The sequence below is a fragment of the Protomyctophum parallelum genome (assembly GCF_964188405.1).
Source record: "Protomyctophum parallelum genome assembly, chromosome: 13".
Taxonomy (NCBI): domain Eukaryota; kingdom Metazoa; phylum Chordata; class Actinopteri; order Myctophiformes; family Myctophidae; genus Protomyctophum; species Protomyctophum parallelum.
In genome coordinates, this window is record NC_139708.1 from 46,600,308 (window position 1) to 46,628,029 (window position 27,722).

Below are 27,722 nucleotides of genomic sequence, written 5' to 3' on the forward strand. Positions count from 1 at the left end.
TCTGATCTCAGGTCAGAATGGGTTAAAGCACCGTGCATCTCAGTAACCCAAAGTTCCCTCGTGTTCTCCCAACACTTTTCTTTGCTATTTTTTATTCCTTGCTTTTGGGGTTTGGTTGTCGCGAACGATGAGTAGGAGATCTAGAGATATTGACTGCAGATCTCTAAAAGAGACACTCCGAGCCTAGGGGAAACAAAACAACCCTCAGGAAATTCTTCATATATTTGATCAGAGACCATAATAACCCATTTTTGGCTGATTTTCTTTTTTTGTGTTTTTTTTTTTTTTTTTTTTTTACAATTGTTCCTAATGTCAGCCTTTTTAGTTTATTTTTTATGCTTTTGTTAATGGAGACTGCAGGCTCTGCAGTGGTGGAATAGAAAGGGGGTAGGGCATGAAATGAAATTACTCTTTTCTTCTATCTCTCTCTCTCTCATTTTATTTTTTATTTTTTTTAACTTCACTGTAAATATTTTGGATTTCCGTGTAAAGCCAAAATGTGGTTAGTCGATTTTAAGTTGTACGGTAGAGATTATTAAAAAAAAAAAAAAAAACGTAAAAACCAGGACTGGGTTCAGAATTTTAGAAATTACTACTAAACGTACTAAATTTGGGATGACTTTGGCTATTGTTTACACTGCCACCTGGGTCTCGGACCTGTGCGTGTGTGTTTCATTAATTTTTCAGGATCCCCTGCTAGCTAATACTGGATTTGCATCGAAATGTTTCCATTCTTGTATTTGTCTCCGCTTCCCTGTTATTTATTTTTAAAATTGTCTTGTCGTTTTGTCCGTGTATTCACAAACCCCTTTGTCCTCTTATATCCCTCTCCTTTTAGTTGCAAATTTTGTCTTAAAAATCTTGATATCACTTTTACAGACTTCAATATCCATTATCCACCTAGCAGGGCTTTCCCTTAACCCATTTTGGGGCGGGAACCCCTTTTGTGGTGTTTCAACTAAGCATTATGTTATACTTTAGCTATTGACAAATAGCAGATCTACAAGGGAGTAGTGCGCCACCGAGTGGCGCGCTACAAGCTTGTAGGTCTGCTATTTTTGAAAAATCGTAAAAAATGAGGCACAAATCTTTGAATCTCTTTCAGAAGACTTTTATTTCGACGTTAAAACACCAAAAGGGGTTCCCGCCCAAAAGGGGTTAAAGTCCCATTTGGGCAAAAAAGGTTCATTGATGTCCAAAACAGAGTTTTTATTGAGATGTTGAGGTTTCAACCTTGATGATGTCATTGATTGAGGGCGGGGGGGGGGGGGGGGGGGGGGGGAGAGAAAAAAAACCCAACCCAACCATGCCGGTTGCATGGATGTGTAACAACGACATGTGTGTTTTGTATGTTCCACAACATGCCATGACATCATGACCCAGTGGCAATGTAACTATATTGGGTTGGGGGGGGGGGTGAAATCACTAGAAGTGGTTTGGTTCAGGGGGGTTGACTTTATGTATTGTGTATTGATATCTTGTACAGTTTTAACACACTTTTAACTTTATTTACAACAGTATTTGTGTATATTTTATGAAGTAATAAAATGAATAAAAAAAAAAGTTCCTCACACACTTGGATTCTTAATATCTTTATGTAGATTATTATTTATTCAGTCATTCATAAGTATATATGTATATAGTTTCATAATATATATAATAGATATAATTCCACTGTTACCTTCTTGGCTTACACATGTTTCATGATAAATGCTTTTTATGTGATGTATTCCCATGCTTTTTGAATGTAAATCGCTCTGGATTAAGAGCGTCTGCTAAATGCCTAAATTGTAGATTATTATTTATTCAGTCATTCATAACCTGAGTGAGACAAACTGATTGGAGGAAGCCTCCTTATTGTCTCCGTCCGTCCGTCCGTCCGTCCGTGTGTGTGTGTCCGTGAGCAGCTAATCTCGGCCACTGTTAACCCGGTCGATGCCAAATTTTGCACACACACTCCCTGGATGCCAACGATGAACCTCTGCCCCAAACTTTCCAGAACGGCCTGTTATAGCGCCACCAGGAGGCCGCTTTGTGCAAAACAAGTTTTTGCACAGTACACCTACAGATTTTGTCCAAACATCGCGCAAATTGGTACACAGTCTCTCTAGAGCCATTCAACGAAACGGGTCTTTCAGATTTCTCAGACTCCATCCTGATTGGTTAAGATTGGCTTCCAAAGTTCACAGGAGTGCTCAGTTTCAAACAAAATGCTGCAAATCATGAACACATCGCGTGATTTCCGTGAAATTGTGCACGCACATTCCCACTAGGCCGAGGAAGAAATGCCACATGAACAATTTCAACTCAGCCTCAAGGTGGCGCTATAACTGGCCGAAAAGTGTTTTTTACCTCTAACTGCACGGATCTGTGGATAACTTTGTATGCCAACTGGCAACTCCCTAGTTTACTTTTGTTGCCCTTTTATCCAACCACCAGATGAAGGCAAGCTGCAATGTCCTACATTCCTATCCTGGTGGAGACCTGTGCCCAGAAGGGCACTTTTTCTAGTTGGTGTATGTGTGTGTGTGTGTGTGTGTGTGTGTGTGTGCGTGCGCACAGACAGCACAACAATAGCACGTGCAGGATCAGCTGGTTGAGTTGCATCATTTTTCATGGGAAGCTGCTGCTCAAGCCTAATTTATGCTCCGCCGAAAATGGCAGATCTACAAGCTCACCATGCGTCATTCGCGACGCACCGTGTGAGCTTGTAGGTCTGCCGCAGATATATATGCGAACCAATCCAAGGAACAGCAATATCCGTCCTAGGTCCTAACCTATGTGACTATTTTGGTAACGAGAAGACTCGCCACTTTTACCCTTTTTGGCGAGTTGTCTTGACGACTCGCCAAAAAGTGAAGACAACTCGCCAGAATGTGAAGGAGACTCGCCCCGGAAAGTGAAGACGACTCGCCAAAAGGGGAAGAAATCTCGCCAAAGGTGAAGATATCTCGCTGGGTCGAGTCTTCCGGTATTCATATCACTCCCTCTGCTCTTGTCCAAAAACGTTGCATACTGATGGATTTATTGTGAAGCACACAAACCAACGTCGAACTGGTAAACAACAAAGATACACAGATGCTTAGAATAACATTGCATAAACATAATACAGCACATAATCATGAATGAAACTCATAAAATACAGTCCAAAATAACATGCAAACAGTATTCAACATACCTTACTGGCTGCTCTACAAGCATAAGGGGATGAGAAGATCACTAGTGCCCATGCCATGGCCATGAACACAGCGACACATAAACTTGAACTTCACACTGTCAAATGACAGGTGTGCAACCATGTCTCCCGTCTACCTGACACCCGACCAGGGTTGGGAAGTAACGGATTACATGTAATCCGTTACTGTAATCAGAGTAAAAAAAAAACGTAACTGTAACGTCTTAGAGTACATTTTAAAATGTGTAATCTGGATTACAGTAACGGGGGTGTTGTAACGGGGGTTACATGAGGATTACATTCTTCCCTTCCCCTCATTCATTTTACAAACAAGTTATAAATTATTATAACACCAAACGGAATGGATTGGAGTTGAGCGCAGCGCGCACCTCTCTGACTCTGTGTAAAATCCTCACAGTGGAGGCTGCTGCTGGTCAGGGCGGTGTTGCCAATTTGCGAGAGAAATAAGCAACCAGGTCTATGAAAACAAGCCCAAAAGAAGCGACTATAAAAGGCCACACGAGCACTTCAAAGCTATATATATCGTCCATTAAACAATGTGCATATTTATATATGTTGGCTATTTAAAAATAGACGATCTACAAGCTCACAACCGTTCTACCATTATTTACAATTAACTTCAGAAAAATAAGCCCAATGTGGCTTATAATAATCAGACCAGGCAACACTGCAGAGATACTATATAGGAGAGCATATATGATATATTGGATTGGGGGGGATAAATAATGGGTAGCGCAGTCTTCTCTTTTAGGTCAAATACAATGAGGCTTTTTATTTAAAGAGTAGCCTACGGGGTATAAATATAATTGTATAGGGCTGAGTTCTTTGTAGACTATATAAATGAGTCTTTACTGTATTCAACATTCTTGTATATCAATGGTAAAACTTGTATTATCTAATTAAATTGAGTTTTACTTAAAAGTAATCCAAAAGTAACTGAAAGTAACTTGTAGTTACTTTTTAAATGGAGTAATCGGGATTACGTTACTGACTACATGTTTTAGCAAGTAACTTGTAACTGTAGGGGATTCCTTTTTAAAAGTAACCCTCCCAACCCTGCACCCGACGGCCATATAAAGGGTTCCGCATTAGCCAAACAATGGCACTTCCGGTCTGACTTAGACATGCAATTGAATAAGCAAACATGAGCAGCAAATAACTTAAATACAAAACAAATTAGGAATAATTGCAGCAGTTACATACAAATAGTGAGATTTCCTCTTCTCTTGGCTTCTGTGTGATTGTGTATAAATGTGAGTGTACACGGTTTCAATATGTGATCTATCGTACCAGTATTTACGTGTCAGCGGTGCCAGTTAATGTACATTGTGTAATACAGTTTATGGAAATGTGATCTATTTGGGTTTCAGTGTTAATGGGACTTGATTTACTTGGAGTTGTAGTGTTATTTGGCACACCGTTGTATTTATTACATATTTGTAGCAATGCAGAACATTCAAGCTTTGTCACTCAAACATGCCTGGTCTAATTGTCTCCCTAAAATATAACTAGAGTAGGGACTATACCCGGAATAGGGAAATATGATAATAATAAACATTTAGGGTAAATCTATATTTCAATTCGAATTAATAGCTATTCCACGCTCCAATTTAAGTGTAACATGATTTTATACACATCAAAAAGCGTAAGAGGTGTGAAACTATGGAACGGCTAAAGGCCTATTCATAGTCTGGATTTTCGGTGGTAAGGTGACCACCGCTCCGGTGGTGAGCTGACCACCGGAGCTGAAATAACGTTGAGCGGTGGTGAGTAAAAACAGAGAGAAGGGCTGGAGCGGTGGTTTTGCTCTTCACCGCGGCTCGTGACGTCATGTTGTAGTTCGGTGGTCACCCCACCACCGTAAATCCAGACTATGTATGAGCCTTTAGGGCTCGTGAGAAATTTTCAGTAGCACCGAAGAGCCGACTTTAGGACGGTACCCGCCCCCCCCCCGAACCTCAAATGACGTCAAATTGTAGGCTCTACAGCGCCGAACCGACTTTTATTCGGCTCTAAAATATAGGAGTATGAATCGGCCCTTAGACAATGAACTGAAAAAGTGCGGCTCAATTAATACATTTAAAATAATGTATGAATCTAAAATATATAGTATAGAACATTATAAACCTAGTATATTTACTAATCATATCTTAATCATATTAGTATGATAAAGTAATATAACAATATAATAATCATATATATAACATTCTTCTCATGTGCGACTCTGGATTCTGTGTGATCAAAATCTGTCTTCTCCTGTGTATCTTTCTGTGTTCTTTTTTCCTTGTGTTTTCTTTTGTGTTTGGTTGTTTGTTTTTTTGTTTTCATGTTTTGTTTTTTTTGTTTTCTCTCTCTTCTGTTTGTTTCTCTGTCTGTTTTATGTCCCCCCCCCCCCCCCCCCCCAGATAGGCACAATAAGCCATTGGCTTCAACCTAAACCATTTTGTTCTCCAAAAAGAAAATAAATAAATAATACTTGTAAATTGTAATATAATGTTTTTGCTTTTTGACCAAAATAAAACTGAACTGAACTGAACATACTGGCAATGTAGCTCCAATTTAAATGTAACATGATTGTATACACATACATACTGGCACAATGTTTCTTGAGGGAAAATTTATTGTTGTGGAATATAAGACATTTTAGAAGCGGCATTGTATTTGCATTGTGTATGTAATAATAGTTTAAAAAAAAAAATATATATATATATATATATAGTATAACTGTGCTATATAAGTTGCCTGCAAATGTGTGGTGTTTCATCTATTTTACATTTTATTGAGCTATGTCATATTTTTTGTAAATGGCACCATTGGTATTGAATTTAATTTAATTATACATTTGAGTGTGAAATTACCTGAAACATGTCAGATTTCTCATCCCAAAACAAGAGCTTAGCAGAGTGAGATAAAGTGCCCTCTGATAAGTCTCCATGCCACAGGGCCAACAGCTGTGTTTGCAGACACTGGAAAGTTGTATATTAAAAACAAACATCTTCAACACAAACGACTAGATTTACTTTCATTCCAAACCCAGACATCTCTGCTTGCTCTGCAGCAAAAATGTAACAGGGTATCATATGGTAAAAGTATTTTAAAAGACAAATGACAGAGGAAAGTTGACAAACAACTATACTTGTAAGGGTGTACAAGTGAGGTTTTAAACGTCCCTAAACAAAACACAGGACTCCTCAACCCTCCACATGGTTTGATTACTAAGCTAAACTCGTCTGCTATCTGATCGAGTTTTTTGTATGACTTTAATCTGTTTATTTGTATGTATTTTATTTAGTTTTAGTTGTAGAGAAAACACAACTGTCTCAGTATTCTGCAGCACAGAGTACTGACCTAGTGGGTTGAGTCTACATCGTTCTCACACATCATTTAAGTTCCACCCCCTCCTCCTCTTACAACATTCTCTACTCAGAGTTTAGTTCGGTGCATCTGAAACTAGAACCTCTACAGAATGGCAGAAGTCGCCCCAGCTCCCGCTGCCGCCCCGGCTAAAGCCGCCAAGAAGAAGGCAGCACCCCGACCCAAGAAGACCGGTCCCAGCGTCGCCGAGTTGGTCGTCAAGGCCGTGTCGGCCTCCAAGGAACGGAAAGGTGTCTCCCTGGCTGCGGTCAAGAAAGCTCTGGTTGCCGGCGGCTACGATGTCGAGAAGAACAAGGCCCGCGTCAAGGTCGCCGTCAAGAGCCTGGTCGCTAAAGGCACTCTGGTTCAGACCAAAGGTGCCGGCGCGTCTGGCTCTTTCAAGATGAACAAGGAAGCACCGAAGGCAAAGAAACCCGTGAAGAAAGCAGTCAAAGCCAAGAAGCCAGCAGCCAAAAAACCCGCCGCGGCAAAGAAGTCCCCGAAGAAGGCAGTAGCCAAGAAGCCCGCAGCCGCTAAGAAATCTCCCAAGAAGGCAAAGAAGCCTGTCGCTGCAAAGAAACCAGCAGCCAAGAAGAGCCCGAAGAAGGCGACAAAGAGTCCCAAGAAGGTGAAGAAGCCCGCCGCCGTCAAGAAAGCACCAGCAAAGAAGGTAGCAAAGCCCAAGGCGGCGAAACCCAAGAAGGCAGCCGCCAAGAAGAAGTAAACTACAACACAGCCCGTTACCCCACAAAGGCTCTTTTAAGAGCCCCCCACAACTTCATTTAAAGAATGTTCCTTTATTTAATATAGTTATGTCAATGAATGATGTGTAGGAAACAAAGTTAGCCAAAACAATGCGATTACTTACGGGGAAACTAATGCTCAACACCATCCAGCCGAAATAAATTATTCTGCAGTAGGCTACTCTATTTTGCATACAAATGAAGTGAAGAATATAGACCGAAGAATACCGGTACATTTACAGTTTTACGATAACTAAAAGCCTAGGGACTAGGGAGCATCAGCGTTATGTTACTGGGCGAGTTTATTAAATCACTTCATACCGAAATCAGCCGTTGCTTATTATGCAAGTATCTCCGGTTAGTCTACTCTATTTCATAAGGGACTCAGAGGTATCCATATTATATAGCCTACAATTGAGCGCATGAATCCCAACAGCCATAATACAACTTTATGGAGCGCGTAAAACATGCTAAGGGGGATTAGTGCAGCATAAAACACAACATGAACAATTTGTGACCTAGTCCATGAACAACAGAAGGCGTTATTACATTGGCATATGTAAATGTTTAATGTGATATACATATAATGTAAATTATATCAATGCAATGACTGAGCAACTAGAGTAGTCACTATACTAGATTGTACGAGTCTGTGAGAGCGTCTACTTTCCATCCTCGCCAAGAGGGTGACCATCATGCCCAAAGACATCCAGCTGGCCCGTCGTATCCGCGGAGAACTGCTCATTGCTGCTCAAACCTTTCTGACACAACTGATAGAACGCCCAAAACGGCTCTTTTAAGAGCCACTGGCACAGTGGCACTCATCTATTTATTTTAAAGAGCATTTTCTACATGTCAGTGTGGCATATGAGCAATGGAATAATAATATAATAGTAATATATCAGACACTGATCTCTTCTCCCACTAACTATGCAAATGTACATTATTGCATAATTATCCGCGACGATACACTACACTGGTTAAGATTTCCCCCTCTTTTTAAATCAAACATGAATTTTGCGTAGTGGCTAACGGCTGCCGCTGTTCACGTGGTATACAGAGGGTGGCGCTCAATGGAGTTAGTGTTGACTTGTCTGGCATAATGTCCACCGCCTGCCTGATTTATTGTCCCGCTAAAATAGTTCTCCCGCATGCCTCGTATAATATTGTCCCGCTACAATATACAATTTGTAGCGCGACAATAGGTATTTGCAAACTTGAAGCAACTCAATTCATCGCAAACTGAACCAATTGATGCTGGCAAATCGTTGTGAATTTAATCTGCATTAAATTCTATAGACAAATATATAGGCCTATATCTTTATCTTGCATCTTTATCTCATAATTTACATTCGTGTTATATTACATATTATTTGCAAACTTGAAGCAACTCAATTCATCGCAAACTGAACCAATTGATGCTGGCAAATCGGTGTGAATTGAATCTGCATTAAATTCTATAGACAAATATATAGGCCTATATCTTTATCTTGCATCTTTATCTCATAATTTACATTCGTGTTATATTACATATTCGCGTAGCTTGCTCAAGTAAAATGTGCTAAAAATTGCACACCCTAGACTTTTGGCAGGATACAATGTTATAAAACGTGTTATTATTATATTGGGAAACCGGTGCGGTCTTTCCAAACGTGCACCATGCATTGATGCATGTTAAGACATGTCTTAGGAGATAACGTTATTGTGACATATATACAATATAAAAGTATGACCTTTCAATGTGTATATAATAGTTTTACATGCATATACAATTATACATACGGTCAGTCCTTGAGTCATGGCTCATATGCAAACATTGCCTAATTTAATGGAATAAACTCTGTAAAGTGCATGTGGTCGGCTCTTAAAAGAGCCTTTGGGTTGTTGGTAGATCAAGTGAGCGTTATTAACCTCCGAATCCGTACAAAGTGCGTCCCTGTCTCTTCAGAGCATAGACGACATCCATGGCGGTCACGGTCTTTCTCTTGGCGTGCTCGGTGTATGTGACGGCGTCACGGATCACGTTCTCCAGGAACACCTTGAGAACACCGCGGGTCTCCTCGTAGATCAGACCGGAGATACGCTTCACACCGCCACGGCGAGCCAGACGGCGGATAGCGGGCTTGGTGATTCCCTGGATGTTATCACGAAGCACCTTGCGATGGCGCTTAGCGCCTCCTTTCCCAAGACCTTTTCCTCCTTTTCCTCGACCTGACATTTTGAGTTGAGCTGTAGTTGGCTTCAGAAAACTGAGTGATTTGAGAGTTCAGAGACTTGCTCTTTTATGTGTGTTCGGAGGACGTAAGGGAGGACAGGCAGAGCGAGGCTACTAGCTGCGTGGGCGTTGCTAACTCCGCCCCCCACAACACGCACACACACACACACACACACACACACACACACACACACACACACACACACACACACACACACACACACGCACACGCACACGCTCTAATAATATAATATAATACAATCAAATATTATATAGCCTATGTATGCACAGTAGGCTATGCAGCCAGCCTATACACCTCCAGCCCTCCTGGTTCATTTTGGTCAGGTTAGTTTACTTTACAGTAAATATTATATTGCTAGTCAAAATAATCATTTTGCATTCATCTCAGAAATGTACTTGCAAATAAACTTAATATATCATGGCATAACACAAACTAAATATAAGTAATATATCAACAGTCAACAAAAACACCATTTTCATATAGTTTATATACTTCAGTTGTTCAGTTTGTACTAGTCAACGCCATTGTATACATGTCACATTTTACACCGTCCCAGCTAGTAATTCAAAGTCAGTTAGTCTCACGGTTGTATCTTTAGAATTAAGAATGTTCATGATAAAATAACACAAATAAAAGAGCAGTTCAGAAACCCGTCCAGTGACATCATCGATAGGCAGTCCAAGCTAATAGAAACGGCAGGCTTTCTATTCCTGAAAAGTTACAATGCAAAAATGGAAGCTATCATGCTCATGATATAAATCTAAATATATAATAAAAAAATCTTGTTTAATATAAATCTGCCTAACAATGATGTCACTGGGTTTCTAAACAGCCCACAGCTATGAGACACAGACCGACTAGAAACTGATTGAGGTATTTTATTATGAACACTAATGAGAAGATGAAAAGTGGCGCTTAATGTGGTTGTGCTATTGTACTGTGATAGCTCAATAATATTCAACAAAACATAAAATGTTGGTTTGTTTCACAACTTTACTAAAAAAAAAATCAGTTTGAATTAATAGTTGATTTCTGAATAAAGTAAGAATATAAATGAAGAATACTATATATTATTATAACAAATGAGTCTGCTATGAAAAAATAATATTATTGATGAACAAATTCAGGTATTACAGTAGTTTTTGGATTAATGGACATGTTTCATGACTTGACTGCAAGGTATGTCTATTAAGGAACATTTTTCTTCAAATAACACATTTGGTGGCTCTTAAAAGAGCCGTTTTGGTGTTGTGACAGTGACGGATTTGTTTAAGCACGTTCTCCACGGATACGACGGGCCAGCTGGATGTCTTTGGGCATGATGGTCACCCTCTTGGCGTGGATGGCGCACAGGTTGGTGTCTTCAAACAGACCGACCAGATAAGCCTCGGCAGACTCCTGGAGAGCCATGACGGCAGAGCTCTGGAAGCGCAGGTCGGTCTTGAAGTCCTGTGCGATCTCCCTCACCAGGCGCTGGAAGGGCAGCTTGCGGATCAGGAGCTCGGTGGATTTCTGGTAACGACGGATCTCCCTCAGAGCCACTGTACCGGGACGGTAACGGTGAGGCTTCTTCACTCCACCGGTGGCCGGCGCGCTCTTACGAGCTGCCTTGGTGGCGAGCTGCTTCCTGGGCGCTTTGCCGCCGGTGGACTTACGAGCTGTCTGCTTAGTTCTTGCCATAACTTCTTCTATCAAAGCTCTGAGTAGTAGAATATTTTTCTCAGTGCAAACCGCTGCCTTTTATTAGCGTCTCGGAGACGCCGTCGTCCTCTGATTAGTCAGTGGTCAGGAACCTCCTTGTTTGGGGAGGTACCATGCATCACTGGCACCGATTGGAGGGGAACTTTTACAAACGTTGCTGCTTTAATAGCTAATACATACTTTGGAATAGAAGTTTCCACTGCATATCGAAAATAATAAAATGCATTGCTCTATCTTGTATGACACGGCGCAAATAATTAAAATTCTACTTGTGACAAAATTAAAATAATGGGGACATATCTTGTCTTAATACATAATTAACACTCACAACATATTAATGTGGTCAAACTTTGGACACTTGTGTGCTTTTGACACACATAAGTGATGATGATGAACTAAAATGTGCCTTGCACTTGAATGCAGCAGTTTACTCCCTTTTTGAAACAATACAACTTGTTTAAAGAGAGAGAAAATGGCAAGAACCAAGCAGACCCCATCCCACCTAAAGCTGACTGCCTGCCGCCCTAAACTGACTATCTTATTAGCTACACTACATTCAGTGTCATATTGCATGGATAATATTTTATCCCACTTCCTCTGAGAGACGTGTGGTCAAGAACCTCCGTCTTTGGGAAGAGTCAGAGTTTAGACTGGGAGGAACCGATCACACCACTAGCAGTGATTGGTGGGAAACTCATACACACTCAGCCCGCGCTCTCATCGTCTCTATGATTGGTGGGGCGCACAGCCGCACACACAGAATGTACTACGTTGTGCTTATTATTCTAGAAATAAACCTAACCTACTACAAAATGAGTGGAAAATGTGCATTGAACTTGAATATATGTACTGTCTGGAATCCATGCAATGTGACACTAAATGTAGGCTAAATGTAATGTAATTTCCTACAAATTATTACTACCACATAATATGGTGTATAGCTATGCTTACTTGCAAGACAAAGTCAAAGACAGTCAGTTTAGAGTTTATAATAAGAAGCTTCTCATTCATGATCTCATTTACGACTCGGTCTGGAAGGTCAGCCATTGTCTTGTAGCAAAAAGGGCGCCAACTGCTACTTTTTAATCTCATTGGCTCTGAGACGCGTCTCTGGTCAGGAACCTCCTTCTTTGGGAGGCGCACTTCATGCCACTACTAGCCTACTGATTGGTTGGAAGTTCATACACTCAGCCCGCACTCTCGTCCGTTTCTATGATTGGTGGGGCGCACACCCGCACATACAGAAAGTAGTATTCTCTGTGACAGTCTGTGTTGTTGAAGGTATAAAAGATCTCGCGCTACTCTTCTCCAGCACACTTCTTCGAAATTCAACTCCAAAAATAAAACTACATCAAAATGAGTGGCCGAGGAAAGACCGGAGGAAAGGTTAGGCAGAAGGCCAAGACCCGCTCATCCCGTGCCGGGCTCCAGTTCCCCGTGGGTCGTGTTCACAGACTGCTGCGTAAAGGCAACTATGCCCAGAGAGTCGGTGCCGGCGCCCCGGTCTATCTCGCGGCTGTCCTCGAGTATCTGACCGCTGAGATTCTGGAGTTGGCTGGAAACGCTGCCCGTGACAACAAGAAGAGTCGTATCATCCCCCGTCACCTCCAGCTGGCCGTCCGCAACGACGAGGAGCTCAACAAACTGCTGGGCGGAGTGACCATCGCTCAGGGCGGTGTGCTGCCCAACATCCAGGCTGTTCTGCTGCCCAAGAAGACCGAGAAAGCCGCTAAGAAATAATTCTCCTTCAAGTTACAAACTCCAAAAAGGCTCTTTTAAGAGCCACCCACTGTTTCTATATAAAGAGTCACTTCTATTTATATAAGCATTACCTTCGTGATCTATTGAGCAATATGAATACATTATATAAGCCTAGTTTTCAAACTATAATCAGAGGCTTTGGGATTGCAAACTAGACATGCTCTCACACGCTAGTCTAGTTGCTTAGTCATTGCATTGATTTATTTTACTTTAATTTATAATGTATATTACATTTACATAATGCTAACAATACCGTCTCGGTTTTTCTTCCAAGTAACTGTACATATGCAGTGCATAATACGTATTTAACTCAGATCAATTTGCCATGTATTTTTTTTTTTACATGATTGCTATAGTGTAGTGGAGAGAATATGAAATCTAAATTATGACAAGCTTTTTAAAGTTCATAATGTTGAACACTATTTATAGCAATCATTTTGTTGCTTATTAATGAATGCACAGTACTTCATTAACAAGTTACATACCTAGTGTTAGCATTGCTATTCAGATCAGCGTCAGATGACTGACCTGGACTAACTGGATTAGCAGACAGTCTGTAAAGGCCATTTGAGTTTAACCTACAGGCTCTGAAATGGCCATTTGCTTATAGTATTTGGATAAACCCTTTCTTGAAAAGATGGGTGGTCCTTAAAAGGACCGTTGTGTTTAGAGCAGAGAACAGTTTACTTGGAGCTGGTGTACTTGGTCACAGCCTTGGTGCCTTCAGACACTGCGTGCTTGGCCAGCTCACCGGGGAGCAGCAGGCGGACGGCGGTCTGAATCTCCCTGGATGAGATGGTGCGGCGCTTGTTGTAGTGAGCCAGTTTGGAGGCTTCACCGGCGATGCGCTCAAAGATGTCGTTGACGAAGGAGTTCATGATGCCCATGGCCTTGGAAGAGACGCCGGTGTCGGGGTGGACCTGCTTCAGGACCTTGTATATGTAGATGGCGTAGCTCTCCTTCCTGCCCTTTCTGCGCTTCTTGCCGCCCTTCGTGGCGGTCTTGGTGACGGCGCCCTTCTTGGAGCCCTTCTTGGGCGCTGGCTTTGCTACTTCAGGCATCGTGGTAGAGTCAATAGAATAGTTCAGTTGCAGTGCTGTGAATAATGTGTAAGAGGACGCTCTCGTACCACTATTTATACAGAGCCAATGCAAATGAAGCGTGGGACTCCTAGCATATGATTGGCTGATCCTGCCACAAAGAGTCTTTGTTTTCTGTATTATGTTTTCCCGCTCGTGTGCTCTATTGTCCCTGTAACATTGTGAGGGGCTAAATATACTAGCCCCTTTATACATTATTGTATGGTAAATTTATAATTTAAAGCCCCTTTTTATCATAATGTGTTTATGACTGCTGTTGCTGCTATGACACCCACATTTCCCCATTATAAAGGTATATCTATATCTGCATATTAATTAATTTGCCACAATTTAAGCTAACTTTACCAAACTATACAGGGAAACACTGTATTCTGAATATTGCAACGTAAGACAATGGTAACAAGAAGACTCGCCACTTTTACCCTTTTACCCAAAAAGTGAAGAAAAACTCGCCAGAATGTGAAGGAGACTCGCCCCGGAAAGTGTCTCGCCAAAAGGGGAAGCCCAAATAGGCATTTGCAATTGCAATTAATGCATTCAAAAGAGCTGAATAAATGTTTTATTAAGTTTTGCTATAACCATTTATTTTGCCATAAATCAGGTAGCTTTAAGGTATGGCCATGACAAAAAAGATATATAATATTAATCATATTTAGATATCCGGTGTTCGGTTTTCGGGCCAACTGTTTCCTATATATTCGGTATTCGATTTTGGCCAAGAATCTCCCTTTCGGTGCATCCCTAAACTACAATAATGACTGTCTATCTATCTCACCGGCACCATGATGTGCGTGACTGATACATAAGCACATTATGTTGTGATGCTCAGTCCAAAACAATATAGACAATGAGCTGCAGGGCGTGTACAGATGGACACGAGGTAGGACTCTGCCCTTTTGCCCTCTGAACAGCAATGTGCAAAAATTCAAAAAACGATGGGCTATAAACCATGTTTTTTTTTTTATCCTCAAAAATGATGAAAAACGGCGTACGGCGTAGTATGCCGTACGGTAGGGGCTATAGCCCATGTTCAAAAATGATGAAAAACGAGGTAATTTTTTTTCCTTCAAAAATTCAAAAAACGATGGGCTATAACCCATTTTTATTTTTTTATTTTTTTTATTTTTTAATCCTCAAAAATGATGAAAAACGGCGTGCTATAGTATGCCGTACGGTAGGGGCTATAGCCCATGGTCAAAATGATGAAAAACTAGGTTAATTTTTTTTTTCGAAAATTAAAAAAACGATGGGCTATAACCCTTTTTTTTCTTTTTTTTCTTCAAATCCTCAAAAATGATGAAAAACGGCGTGCTATAATATGCCGTACGGTATGGGCTATAGCCCATGGTCAAAATGATGAAAAACGAGGATTAAAAAAAATACAAAATTCAAAAAACGATGGGCTATAACCCATGTTTTTTTTCTCTTTTTTTTCTTTTTCAAAACCTCAAAAATGATGAAAAACGGCGTGCTATAATATGCCGTACGGTATGGGCTATAGCCCATGTTCAAAAATGATGAAAATCGAGGTTAAAAAAAAATCAAAAATTAAAAAAACGATGGGCTATAACCCATGTTTTTTTTTTTTGTTTTTTTTAATCCTCAAAAATGATGAAAAACGGCATGCTATAGTATGCCGTACGGTATGGGCTATAGCCCATGTTCAAAAATGATGAAAAACGAGGTTAAAAAAAAATCTAAAATTCAAAAAACGATGGGCTATAACCCATGTTTGTTTTTTTTTGTTTTTTTTTCAAAACCTCAAAAATTATGAAAAACTGCGTTCTATAGTATGCCGTACGTTATGGGCTATAGCCCATGGTCAAAAATGATGAAAAACGAGGTTAATTTTTTTTCCAAAAATTCAAAAAACGATGGGCTATAACCCATGTTTTTTTTTTTTTTTAATCCTCAAAAATGATGAAAAACGGCATGCTATAGTATGCCGTACGATATGGTCCAAAATGATGAAAAACGAGGTTATTATTATTCTTTTTTTAAACGATGGGCTATAACCCATCGTTTTTTTTTTTTTTTTTTTTTTTCAAAACCTCAAAAATGATGAAAAATGGCGTGCTATAGTATGCCGTACGATATGGGCTATAGCCCATGGTCCAATATGATGAAAAACGAGGATTTAAAAAAAAATCTAAAATTAAAAAAACGATGGGCTATATAACCCATCGTTTTTCAAAAAAAAAAAAAACTTTTTCAAATCCTCAAAAATGATGAAAATCGGCGTGCTATAGTATGCCGTACGATATGGGCTATAGCCCATGGTCCAAAATGATGAAAAACGAGGATTAAAAAAAAATTAAAAAATTAAAAAAGCGATGGGCTATAACCCATCGTTTTTTTAATTTTTTAATTTTTTTCAAATCCTCAAAAATGATGAAAAACGGCGTGCTATAGTATGCCGTACGATATGGGCTATAGCCCATGGTCCAAAATGATGAAAAACGAGGATAAAAAAAAAAAAATCTAAATTCAAAAAATGATGGGCTATATAACCCATCGTTTTTTTTCATTTTTTCATTTTTTTCAAATCCTCAAAAATGATGAAAAACGGCGTGCTATAGTATGCCGTACAATATGGGCTATAGCCCATGTCCAAAATGATGAAAAACGAGGAAATTTGGCATGCTACTAGTCCTACATACAGTACTTACACCTAGCAACCCCATTCTAGTATACTTAGGTTCATCTTACATGTTACATGTTTGCCTGAAAAGGAATCTTTGAAATGTTTCATAGTTTTAGAAATATAGTGCTTTCAAATTTACAATGGGGCTCAATGACAGCTCTATAGCCACGTCAAAAGTCACTTTCACCTAGAAACTCCATTCACACTTTTTATTATTCAGCTTACTGTGGAGACACATGCTGGAACTTTTTTTTATTTTTATGTTTTGTAGTTTATGAGTTATTTAACTTAAACGCCCAATGCATTCTCTATGACAATAGCACAAAATTTGGCATGCTACTAGTCCTACATACAGTACTTACACCTAGCAACCCCATTCTAGTATACTTAGGTTCATCTTACGGTGGACATGTTTGCCTGAAAAGGAATCTTTGAAATGTTTCATAGTTTTAGAAATGTAGTGCTTTCAAATTTACAATGGGGCTCAATGGCAAAAATGATGAAAAACGGCGTGCTATAGTATGCCGTACAATATGGTCCAAAATTCAAAAAACTAGGTTAAAAAAAAATTCTAAAAACGATGGGCTATAACCCATCGTTTTTTTATTATTATAATTTTTTCAAATCCTCAAAAATGATGAAAAACGGCGTGCTATAGTATGCCGTACGATATGGGCTATAGCCCATGGTAAAAAATGATGAAAAATGAGGATTAAAAAAAGAAAAAAAACAATGGGCTATAACCCATCGTTTTTTTCATTTTTTTCAAATTCTCAAAGATGATGAAAAACGGCGTGCCGAACGATATGGGCTATAGCCCATATCCTCGGGGTGTATAGCGGTGTATGAGAATGGGTGTTACGGAGGATGAGAGCATTCCTCTCATCCTCCGCAACACAATGCATTCTCTATGGCAATAGCACAAACTTTGGCATGCTACTAGTCCTACATACTTAAACCTAGCAACCCCATTCTAGCCTACTTAGGTTCATCTTACGGTGGACATGTTTGCCTGAAAAGGAATCTTTGAAATGTTTCATAGTTTTAGAAATATAGTGCTTTCAAATTTGAGACATTTAACATGGGGCTCAATGGCAGCTCTATAGGCACGTCAAAAGTCACTTTCACCTAGAAACTCCATTCACACTTTTTATTATTCAGCTTACTGTGGAGACACATGCTGGAACTTTTTTTTATTTTTATGTTTTGTAGTTTATGAGTTATTTAACTTAAACGCCCAATGCATTCTCTATGGCAATAGCACAAAATTTGGCATGCTACTAGTCCTACATACTTACACCTAGCAACCCCATTCTAGCCTACTTAGGTTCATCTTACGGTGGACATGTTTGCCTGAAAAGGAATCTTTGAAATGTTTCATAGTTTTAGAAATATAGTGCTTTCAAATTTGAGACATTTAACATGGGGCTCAATGGCAGCTCTATAGGCACGTCAAAAGTCACTTTCACCTAGAAACTCCATTCACACTTTTTATTATTCAGCTTACTGTGGAGACACATGCTGGAACTTTTTTTTATTTTTATGTTTTGTAGTTTATGAGTTATTTAACTTAAACGCCCAATGCATTCTCTATGGCAATAGCACAAAATTTGGCATGCTACTAGTCCTACATACTTACCCCTACCAACCCCATTCTAGCCTACTTAGGTTCATCTTACGGTGGACATGTTTGCCTGAAAAGGAATCTTTGAAATGTTTCATAGTTTTAGAAATATAGTGCTTTCAAATTTGAGACATTTAACATGGGGCTCAATGGCAGGTCTATAGGCACGTCAAAAGTCACTTTCACCTAGAAACTCCATTCACACTTTTTATTATTCAGCTTACTGTGGAGACACATGCTGGAACTTTTTTTTATTTTTATGTTTTGTAGTTTATGAGTTATTTAACTTAAACGCCCAATGCATTCTCTATGGCAATAGCACAAAATTTGGCATGCTACTAGTCCTACATACTTACACCTAGCAACCCCATTCTAGCCTACTTAGGTTCATCTTACGGTGGACATGTTTGCCTGAAAAGGAATCTTTGAAATGTTTCATAGTTTTAGAAATATAGTGCTTTCAAATTTACAATGGGGCTCAATGGCAAAAATGATGAAAAACGGCGTGCTATAGTATGCCGTACGATATGGTCCAAAATGATGAAAAACGAGGTTAAAAAAGAAATCAAAAAACGATGGGCTATAACGCATCGTTTTTTTTTTTTTTTTTTTTTTTTCAAATCCTCAAAAATGATGAAAAACGGCGTGCTATAGTATGCCGTACGATATGGGCTATAGCCCATTGTCCAAAATGATGAAAAACGAGGATTAAAACAAAATTCAAAAATTCAAAAAACGATGGGCTATAACCCATGTTTTTTTTTTCATTTCATCATTTTTTTCAAATCCTCAAAAATGATGAAAAACGGCGTGCTATAGTATGCCGTACGATATGGGCTATAGCCCATGGTCCAAAATGATGAAAAACGAGGATATTATTTTTTTCAAAAAAAAAAAAAAACAATGGGCTATAACCCATCGTTTTTTCCATTTTTTAACTTTTTCCAAATCCTCAAAAATGATGAAAAACGGCGTGCTACAGTATAGTATGCCGTACGATATGGGCTATAGCCCATATCCTCGCGTATATAGTGGTGTATGAGAATGGGTGTTGCGGAGGATGAGAGCATTCCTCTCATCCTCCGCAACACAATGCATTCTCTATGGCAATAGCACAAACTTTGGCATGCTACTAGTCCTACATACTTACACCTAGCAACCCCATTCTAGCCTACTTAGGTTCATCTTACGGTGGACATGTTTGCCTGAAAAGGAATCTTTGAAATGTTTCATAGTTTTAGAAATATAGTGCTTTCAAATTTGAGACATTTAACATGGGGCTCAATGGCAGCTCTATAGGCACGTCAAAAGTCACTTTCACCTAGAAACTCCATTCACACTTTTTATTATTCAGCTTACTGTGGAGACACATGCTGGAACTTATTTTTATTTTTATGTTTTGTACTTTATGAGTTATTTAACTTAAACGCCCAATGCATTCTCTATGGCAATAGCACAAACTTTGGCATGCTACTAGTCCTACATACTTACACCTAGCAACCCCATTCTAGCCTACTTAGGTTCATCTTACGGTGGACATGTTTGCCTGAAAAGGAATCTTTGAAATGTTTCATAGTTTTAGAAATATAGTGCTTTCAAATTTGAGACATTTAACATGGGGCTCAATGGCAGCTCTATAGGCACGTCAAAAGTCACTTTCACCTAGAAACTCCATTCACACTTTTTATTATTCAGCTTACTGTGGAGACACATGCTGGAACTTTATTTTATTTTTATGTTTTGTAGTTTATGAGTTATTTAACTTAAACGCCCAATGCATTCTCTATGGCAATAGCACAAACTTTGGCATGCTACTAGTCCTACATACTTACACCTAGCAACCCCATTCTAGCCTACTTAGGTTCATCTTACGGTGGACATGTTTGCCTGAAAAGGAATCTTTGAAATGTTTCATAGTTTTAGAAATATAGTGCTTTCAAATTTGAGACATTTAACATGGGGCTCAATGGCAGCTCTATAGGCACGTCAAAAGTCACTTTCACCTAGAAACTCCATTCACACTTTTTATTATTCAGCTTACTGTGGAGACACATGCTGGAACTTTTTTTTATTTTTATGTTTTGTAGTTTATGAGTTATTTAACTTAAACGCCCAATGCATTCTCTATGGCAATAGCACAAAATTTGGCATGCTACTAGTCCTACATACTTACACCTAGCAACCCCATTCTAGCCTACTTAGGTTCATCTTACGGTGGACATGTTTGCCTGAAAAGGAATCTTTGAAATGTTTCATAGTTTTAGAAATATAGTGCTTTCAAATTTGAGACATTTAACATGGGGCTCAATGACAGCTCTATAGGCACGTCAAAAGTCACTTTCACCTAGAAACTCCATTCACACTTTTTATTATTCAGCTTACTGTGGAGACACATGCTGGAACTTTTTTTTATTTTTATGTTTTGTAGTTTATGAGTTATTTAACTTAAACGCCCAATGCATTCTCTATGGCAATAGCACAAAATTTGGCATGCTACTAGTCCTACATACTTACCCCTACCAACCCCATTCTAGCCTACTTAGGTTCATCTTACGGTGGACATGTTTGCCTGAAAAGGAATCTTTGAAATGTTTCATAGTTTTAGAAATATAGTGCTTTCAAATTTGAGACATTTAACATGGGGCTCAATGACAGCTCTATAGGCACGTCAAAAGTCACTATCACCTAGAAACTCCATTCACACTTTTTATTATTCAGCTTACTGTGGAGACACTTGCTGGAACTTTTTTTTATTTTTATGTTTTGTAGTTTATGAGTTATTTAACTTAAACGCCCAATGCATTCTCTATGGCAATAGCACAAAATTTGGCATGCTACTAGTCCTACATACTTACCCCTACCAACCCCATTCTAGCCTACTTAGGTTCATCTTACGGTGGACATGTTTGCCTGAAAAGGAATCTTTGAAATGTTTCATAGTTTTAGAAATATAGTGCTTTCAAATTTACAATGGGGCTCAATGGCAAAAATGATGAAAAACGGCGTGCTATAGTATGCCGTACGATATGGTCCAAAATTCAAAAAACGAGGTTAAAAAAAAAATCAAAAAACGATGGGCTATAACCCATCGTTTTTTTATTATTATAATTTTTTTCAAATCCTCAAATATGATAAAAAACGGCGTGCTATAGTATGTCGTACGATATGGGCTATAGCCCATGGTCAAAAATGATGAAAAATGAGGATAAAAAAAACAAAAAAAACAATGGGCTATAACCCATCGTTTTTTTCATTTTTTCATTTTTTTCAAATTCTCAAAGATGATGAAAAACGGCGTGCCGAACGATATGGGCTATAGCCCATATCCTCGGGGTGTATAGCGGTGTATGAGAATGGGTGTTACGGAGGATGAGAGCATTCCTCTCATCCTCCGCAACACAATGCATTCTCTATGGCAATAGCACAAACTTTTGGCATGCTACTAGTCCTACATACTTAAACCTACCAACCCCATTCTAGCCTACTTAGGTTCATCTTACGGTGGACATGTTTGCCTGAAAAGGAATCTTTGAAAGGTGTCATAGTTTTAGAAATATAGTGCTTTCAAATTTGAGACATTTAACATGGGGCTCAATGGCAGCTCTATAGGCACGTCAAAAGTCACTTTCACCTAGAAACTCCATTCACACTTTTTATTATTCAGCTTACTGTGGAGACACATGCTGGAACTTTATTTTATTTTTATGTTTTGTAGTTTATGAGTTATTTAACTTAAACGCCCAATGCATTCTCTATGGCAATAGCACAAAATTTGGCATGCTACTAGTCCTACATACTTACACCTAGCAACCCCATTCTAGCCTACTTAGGTTCATCTTACGGTGGACATGTTTGCCTGAAAAGGAATCTTTGAAATGTTTCATAGTTTTAGAAATATAGTGCTTTCAAATTTACAATGGGGCTCAATGGCAAAAATGATGAAAAACGGCGTGCTATAGTATGCCGTACGATATGGTCCAAAATTCAAAAAACGAGGTTAAAAAAAAATTCAAAAAACGATGGGCTATAACCCATCGTTTTTTTATTATTATAAATTTTTCAAATCCTCAAATATGATGAAAAACGGCGTGCTATAGTATGTCGTACGATATGGGCTATAGCCCATGGTCAAAAATGATGAAAAATGAGGATAAAAAAAAGAAAAAAAACAATGGGCTATAACCCATCGTTTTTTTCATTTTTTCATTTTTTTCAAATTCTCAAAGATGATGAAAAACGGCGTGCCGAACGATATGGGCTATAGCCCATATCCTCGGGGTGTATAGCGGTGTATGAGAATGGGTGTTACGGAGGATGAGAGCATTCCTCTCATCCTCCGCAACACAATGCATTCTCTATGGCAATAGCACAAACTTTGGCATGCTACTAGTCCTACATACTTAAACCTAGCAACCCCATTCTAGCCTACTTAGGTTCATCTTACGGTGGACATGTTTGCCTGAAAAGGAATCTTTGAAATGTTTCATAGTTTTAGAAATATAGTGCTTTCAAATTTGAGACATTTAACATGGGGCTCAATGGCAGCTCTATAGGCACGTCAAAAGTCACTTTCACCTAGAAACTCCATTCACACTTTTTATTATTCAGCTTACTGTGGAGACACATGCTGGAACTTTTTTTTATTTTTATGTTTTGTAGTTTATGAGTTATTTAACTTAAACGCCCAATGCATTCTCTATGGCAATAGCACAAAATTTGGCATGCTACTAGTCCTACATACTTACCCCTACCAACCCCATTCTAGCCTACTTAGGTTCATCTTACGGTGGACATGTTTGCCTGAAAAGGAATCTTTGAAATGTTTCATAGTTTTAGAAATATAGTGCTTTCAAATTTGAGACATTTAACATGGGGCTCAATGGCAGGTCTATAGGCACGTCAAAAGTCACTTTCACCTAGAAACTCCATTCACACTTTTTATTATTCAGCTTACTGTGGAGACACATGCTGGAACTTTTTTTTATTTTTATGTTTTGTAGTTTATGAGTTATTTAACTTAAACGCCCAATGCATTCTCTATGGCAATAGCACAAAATTTGGCATGCTACTAGTCCTACATACTTACACCTAGCAACCCCATTCTAGCCTACTTAGGTTCATCTTACGGTGGACATGTTTGCCTGAAAAGGAATCTTTGAAATGTTTCATAGTTTTAGAAATATAGTGCTTTCAAATTTACAATGGGGCTCAATGGCAAAAATGATGAAAAACGGCGTGCTATAGTATGCCGTACGATATGGTCCAAAATGATGAAAAACGAGGTTAAAAAAGAAATCAAAAAACGATGGGCTATAACGCATCGTTTTTTTTTTTTTTCTTTTTTTTTCAAATCCTCAAAAATGATGAAAAACGGCGTGCTATAGTATGCCGTACGATATGGGCTATAGCCCATTGTCCAAAATGATGAAAAACGAGGATTAAAACAAAATTCAAAAATTCAAAAAACGATGGGCTATAACCCATGTTTTTTTTTTCATTTCATCATTTTTTTCAAATCCTCAAAAATGATGAAAAACGGCGTGCTATAGTATGCCGTACGATATGGGCTATAGCCCATGGTCCAAAATGATGAAAAACGAGGATATTATTTTTTTCAAAAAAAAAAAAAAACAATGGGCTATAACCCATCGTTTTTTCCATTTTTTAACTTTTTCCAAATCCTCAAAAATGATGAAAAACGGCGTGCTACAGTATAGTATGCCGTACGATATGGGCTATAGCCCATATCCTCGCGTATATAGTGGTGTATGAGAATGGGTGTTGCGGAGGATGAGAGCATTCCTCTCATCCTCCGCAACACAATGCATTCTCTATGGCAATAGCACAAACTTTGGCATGCTACTAGTCCTACATACTTACACCTAGCAACCCCATTCTAGCCTACTTAGGTTCATCTTACGGTGGACATGTTTGCCTGAAAAGGAATCTTTGAAATGTTTCATAGTTTTAGAAATATAGTGCTTTCAAATTTGAGACATTTAACATGGGGCTCAATGGCAGCTCTATAGGCACGTCAAAAGTCACTTTCACCTAGAAACTCCATTCACACTTTTTATTATTCAGCTTACTGTGGAGACACATGCTGGAACTTATTTTTATTTTTATGTTTTGTACTTTATGAGTTATTTAACTTAAACGCCCAATGCATTCTCTATGGCAATAGCACAAACTTTGGCATGCTACTAGTCCTACATACTTACACCTAGCAACCCCATTCTAGCCTACTTAGGTTCATCTTACGGTGGACATGTTTGCCTGAAAAGGAATCTTTGAAATGTTTCATAGTTTTAGAAATATAGTGCTTTCAAATTTGAGACATTTAACATGGGGCTCAATGGCAGCTCTATAGGCACGTCAAAAGTCACTTTCACCTAGAAACTCCATTCACACTTTTTATTATTCAGCTTACTGTGGAGACACATGCTGGAACTTTATTTTATTTTTATGTTTTGTAGTTTATGAGTTATTTAACTTAAACGCCCAATGCATTCTCTATGGCAATAGCACAAACTTTGGCATGCTACTAGTCCTACATACTTACACCTAGCAACCCCATTCTAGCCTACTTAGGTTCATCTTACGGTGGACATGTTTGCCTGAAAAGGAATCTTTGAAATGTTTCATAGTTTTAGAAATATAGTGCTTTCAAATTTGAGACATTTAACATGGGGCTCAATGGCAGCTCTATAGACCGATTCCGTACCGGTTTCATGGTCGCAGCCTACGTATTTCCTGTAGGCGGACTCGACGTAGCTGCGGGGGTAAAACCCTCACCAGGCGCACATCTTCCACTACAGTGAACGGCAGAGTGACTGATGTTAGTTTGCCTCAAACTTTACTCCTGTACCTGCTTTTTTACTAACACTAACATTACAAAGATGCCCAGAACATCGAGATGAACCTGTGTAGTTTATGGCTGCTCCAACAGTAGTGGCAACATAACAAATAAAATAAAACGGAATGTCTATATCCACCGCGATGGCTGAGACCAGAGCCATTGAGCAATGGTTGAGACAAAGCAGTGAAAGATACATAACGCCAGTCTTACCCAATACCAAATATTTCTGTTTTATTAACACAAGGCTGCTGTACTTTATACCTCATACTTTAAATGCTTAGTATGAGGTATAAAATACAGCAGCCTTGTGCTCATAAAACAGAAAGATTGGGTATTGGGTAAGACTGAAATTATGTATCTTGCAGGATTCTTCACTGCTTTGTCTCAACCATTACTCAATGGCTCTGGTCTCAGCCATCGCGGTGGATATTAGACATTCCGTTTTATTTTATTTGTTATGTTGCCACTACTGTTGGAGCAGCCATAAACTACACAGGTTCATCTCGATGTTCTGGGCATCTTTGTAATGTTAGTGTTAGTAAAAAAGCAGGTAAAGGAGTAAAGTTTGAGGCAAACTAACATCAGTCACTCTGCCGTTCACTGTAGTGGAAGATGTGCGCCTGGTGAGGGTTTTACCCCCGCAGCTACGTCGAGTCCGCCTACAGGAAATACGTAGGCTGCGACCATGAAACCGGTACGGAATCGGTCTATAGGCACGTCAAAAGTCACTTTCACCTAGAAACTCCATTCACACTTTTTATTATTCAGCTTACTGTGGAGACACATGCTGGAACTTTTTTTTATTTTTATGTTTTGTAGTTTATGAGTTATTTAACTTAAACGCCCAATGCATTCTCTATGGCAATAGCACAAAATTTGGCATGCTACTAGTCCTACATACTTACACCTAGCAACCCCATTCTAGCCTACTTAGGTTCATCTTACGGTGGACATGTTTGCCTGAAAAGGAATCTTTGAAATGTTTCATAGTTTTAGAAATATAGTGCTTTCAAATTTGAGACATTTAACATGGGGCTCAATGACAGCTCTATAGGCACGTCAAAAGTCACTTTCACCTAGAAACTCCATTCACACTTTTTATTATTCAGCTTACTGTGGAGACACATGCTGGAACTTTTTTTTATTTTTATGTTTTGTAGTTTATGAGTTATTTAACTTAAACGCCCAATGCATTCTCTATGGCAATAGCACAAAATTTGGCATGCTACTAGTCCTACATACTTACCCCTACCAACCCCATTCTAGCCTACTTAGGTTCATCTTACGGTGGACATGTTTGCCTGAAAAGGAATCTTTGAAATGTTTCATAGTTTTAGAAATATAGTGCTTTCAAATTTGAGACATTTAACATGGGGCTCAATGACAGCTCTATAGGCACGTCAAAAGTCACTATCACCTAGAAACTCCATTCACACTTTTTATTATTCAGCTTACTGTGGAGACACTTGCTGGAACTTTTTTTTATTTTTATGTTTTGTAGTTTATGAGTTATTTAACTTAAACGCCCAATGCATTCTCTATGGCAATAGCACAAAATTTGGCATGCTACTAGTCCTACATACTTACCCCTACCAACCCCATTCTAGCCTACTTAGGTTCATCTTACGGTGGACATGTTTGCCTGAAAAGGAATCTTTGAAATGTTTCATAGTTTTAGAAATATAGTGCTTTCAAATTTACAATGGGGCTCAATGGCAAAAATGATGAAAAACGGCGTGCTATAGTATGCCGTACGATATGGTCCAAAATTCAAAAAACGAGGTTAAAAAAAAATTCAAAAAACGATGGGCTATAACCCATCGTTTTTTTATTATTATAATTTTTTTCAAATCCTCAAATATGATGAAAAACGGCGTGCTATAGTATGTCGTACGATATGGGCTATAGCCCATGGTCAAAAATGATGAAAAATGAGGATAAAAAAAACAAAAAAAACAATGGGCTATAACCCATCGTTTTTTTCATTTTTTCATTTTTTTCAAATTCTCAAAGATGATGAAAAACGGCGTGCCGAACGATATGGGCTATAGCCCATATCCTCGGGGTGTATAGCGGTGTATGAGAATGGGTGTTACGGAGGATGAGAGCATTCCTCTCATCCTCCGCAACACAATGCATTCTCTATGGCAATAGCACAAACTTTTGGCATGCTACTAGTCCTACATACTTAAACCTACCAACCCCATTCTAGCCTACTTAGGTTCATCTTACGGTGGACATGTTTGCCTGAAAAGGAATCTTTGAAAGGTGTCATAGTTTTAGAAATATAGTGCTTTCAAATTTGAGACATTTAACATGGGGCTCAATGGCAGCTCTATAGGCACGTCAAAAGTCACTTTCACCTAGAAACTCCATTCACACTTTTTATTATTCAGCTTACTGTGGAGACACATGCTGGAACTTTATTTTATTTTTATGTTTTGTAGTTTATGAGTTATTTAACTTAAACGCCCAATGCATTCTCTATGGCAATAGCACAAAA

The 27,722-nt window shown here is 38.9% G+C and overlaps 5 protein-coding genes across 5 annotated transcripts in view; 2 read left to right on the forward strand and 3 right to left on the reverse strand.

The window, feature by feature from the left end:
- Positions 1–6,662: 6,662 nt before the first annotated feature.
- LOC310869848 (histone H1-like) overlaps positions 6,663–27,722 on the forward strand; it is a gene marked incomplete at both ends in the record, with an annotated part of 720,118 nt that continues 699,058 nt past the window's right edge. The window contains one exon of the mRNA XM_083780809.1: positions 6,663–7,220. Coding sequence (XP_083636935.1) covers positions 6,663–7,220 — 558 coding nt within the window. The remainder of the gene's footprint in view (positions 7,221–27,722) is intronic.
- Positions 9,090–9,511, reverse strand: LOC310869084 (histone H4; the record flags this gene model as incomplete). Its single annotated transcript, XM_083779669.1, has 1 exon — positions 9,090–9,511. The coding sequence occupies one exon, from the start codon at positions 9,509–9,511 to the stop codon at positions 9,200–9,202; it is 312 nt and encodes a 103-aa protein (XP_083635795.1). The 3' UTR covers positions 9,090–9,199.
- On the reverse strand, positions 10,800–11,210 carry LOC310869850 (histone H3.2; the record flags this gene model as incomplete). Its single annotated transcript, XM_083780812.1, has 1 exon — positions 10,800–11,210. One exon carries the CDS (start codon positions 11,208–11,210, stop codon positions 10,800–10,802), a length of 411 nt encoding a protein of 136 aa, XP_083636938.1.
- On the forward strand, positions 12,473–12,971 carry LOC310869852 (histone H2A-like; the record flags this gene model as incomplete). The annotated part of the gene is made up of 1 exon (XM_083780814.1): positions 12,473–12,971. The coding sequence occupies exon 1, from the start codon at positions 12,588–12,590 to the stop codon at positions 12,969–12,971; it is 384 nt and encodes a 127-aa protein (XP_083636940.1). The 5' UTR covers positions 12,473–12,587.
- LOC310869853 (histone H2B 1/2-like) lies at positions 13,676–14,053 on the reverse strand (the record flags this gene model as incomplete). Its single annotated transcript, XM_083780815.1, has 1 exon — positions 13,676–14,053. One exon carries the CDS (start codon positions 14,051–14,053, stop codon positions 13,676–13,678), a length of 378 nt encoding a protein of 125 aa, XP_083636941.1.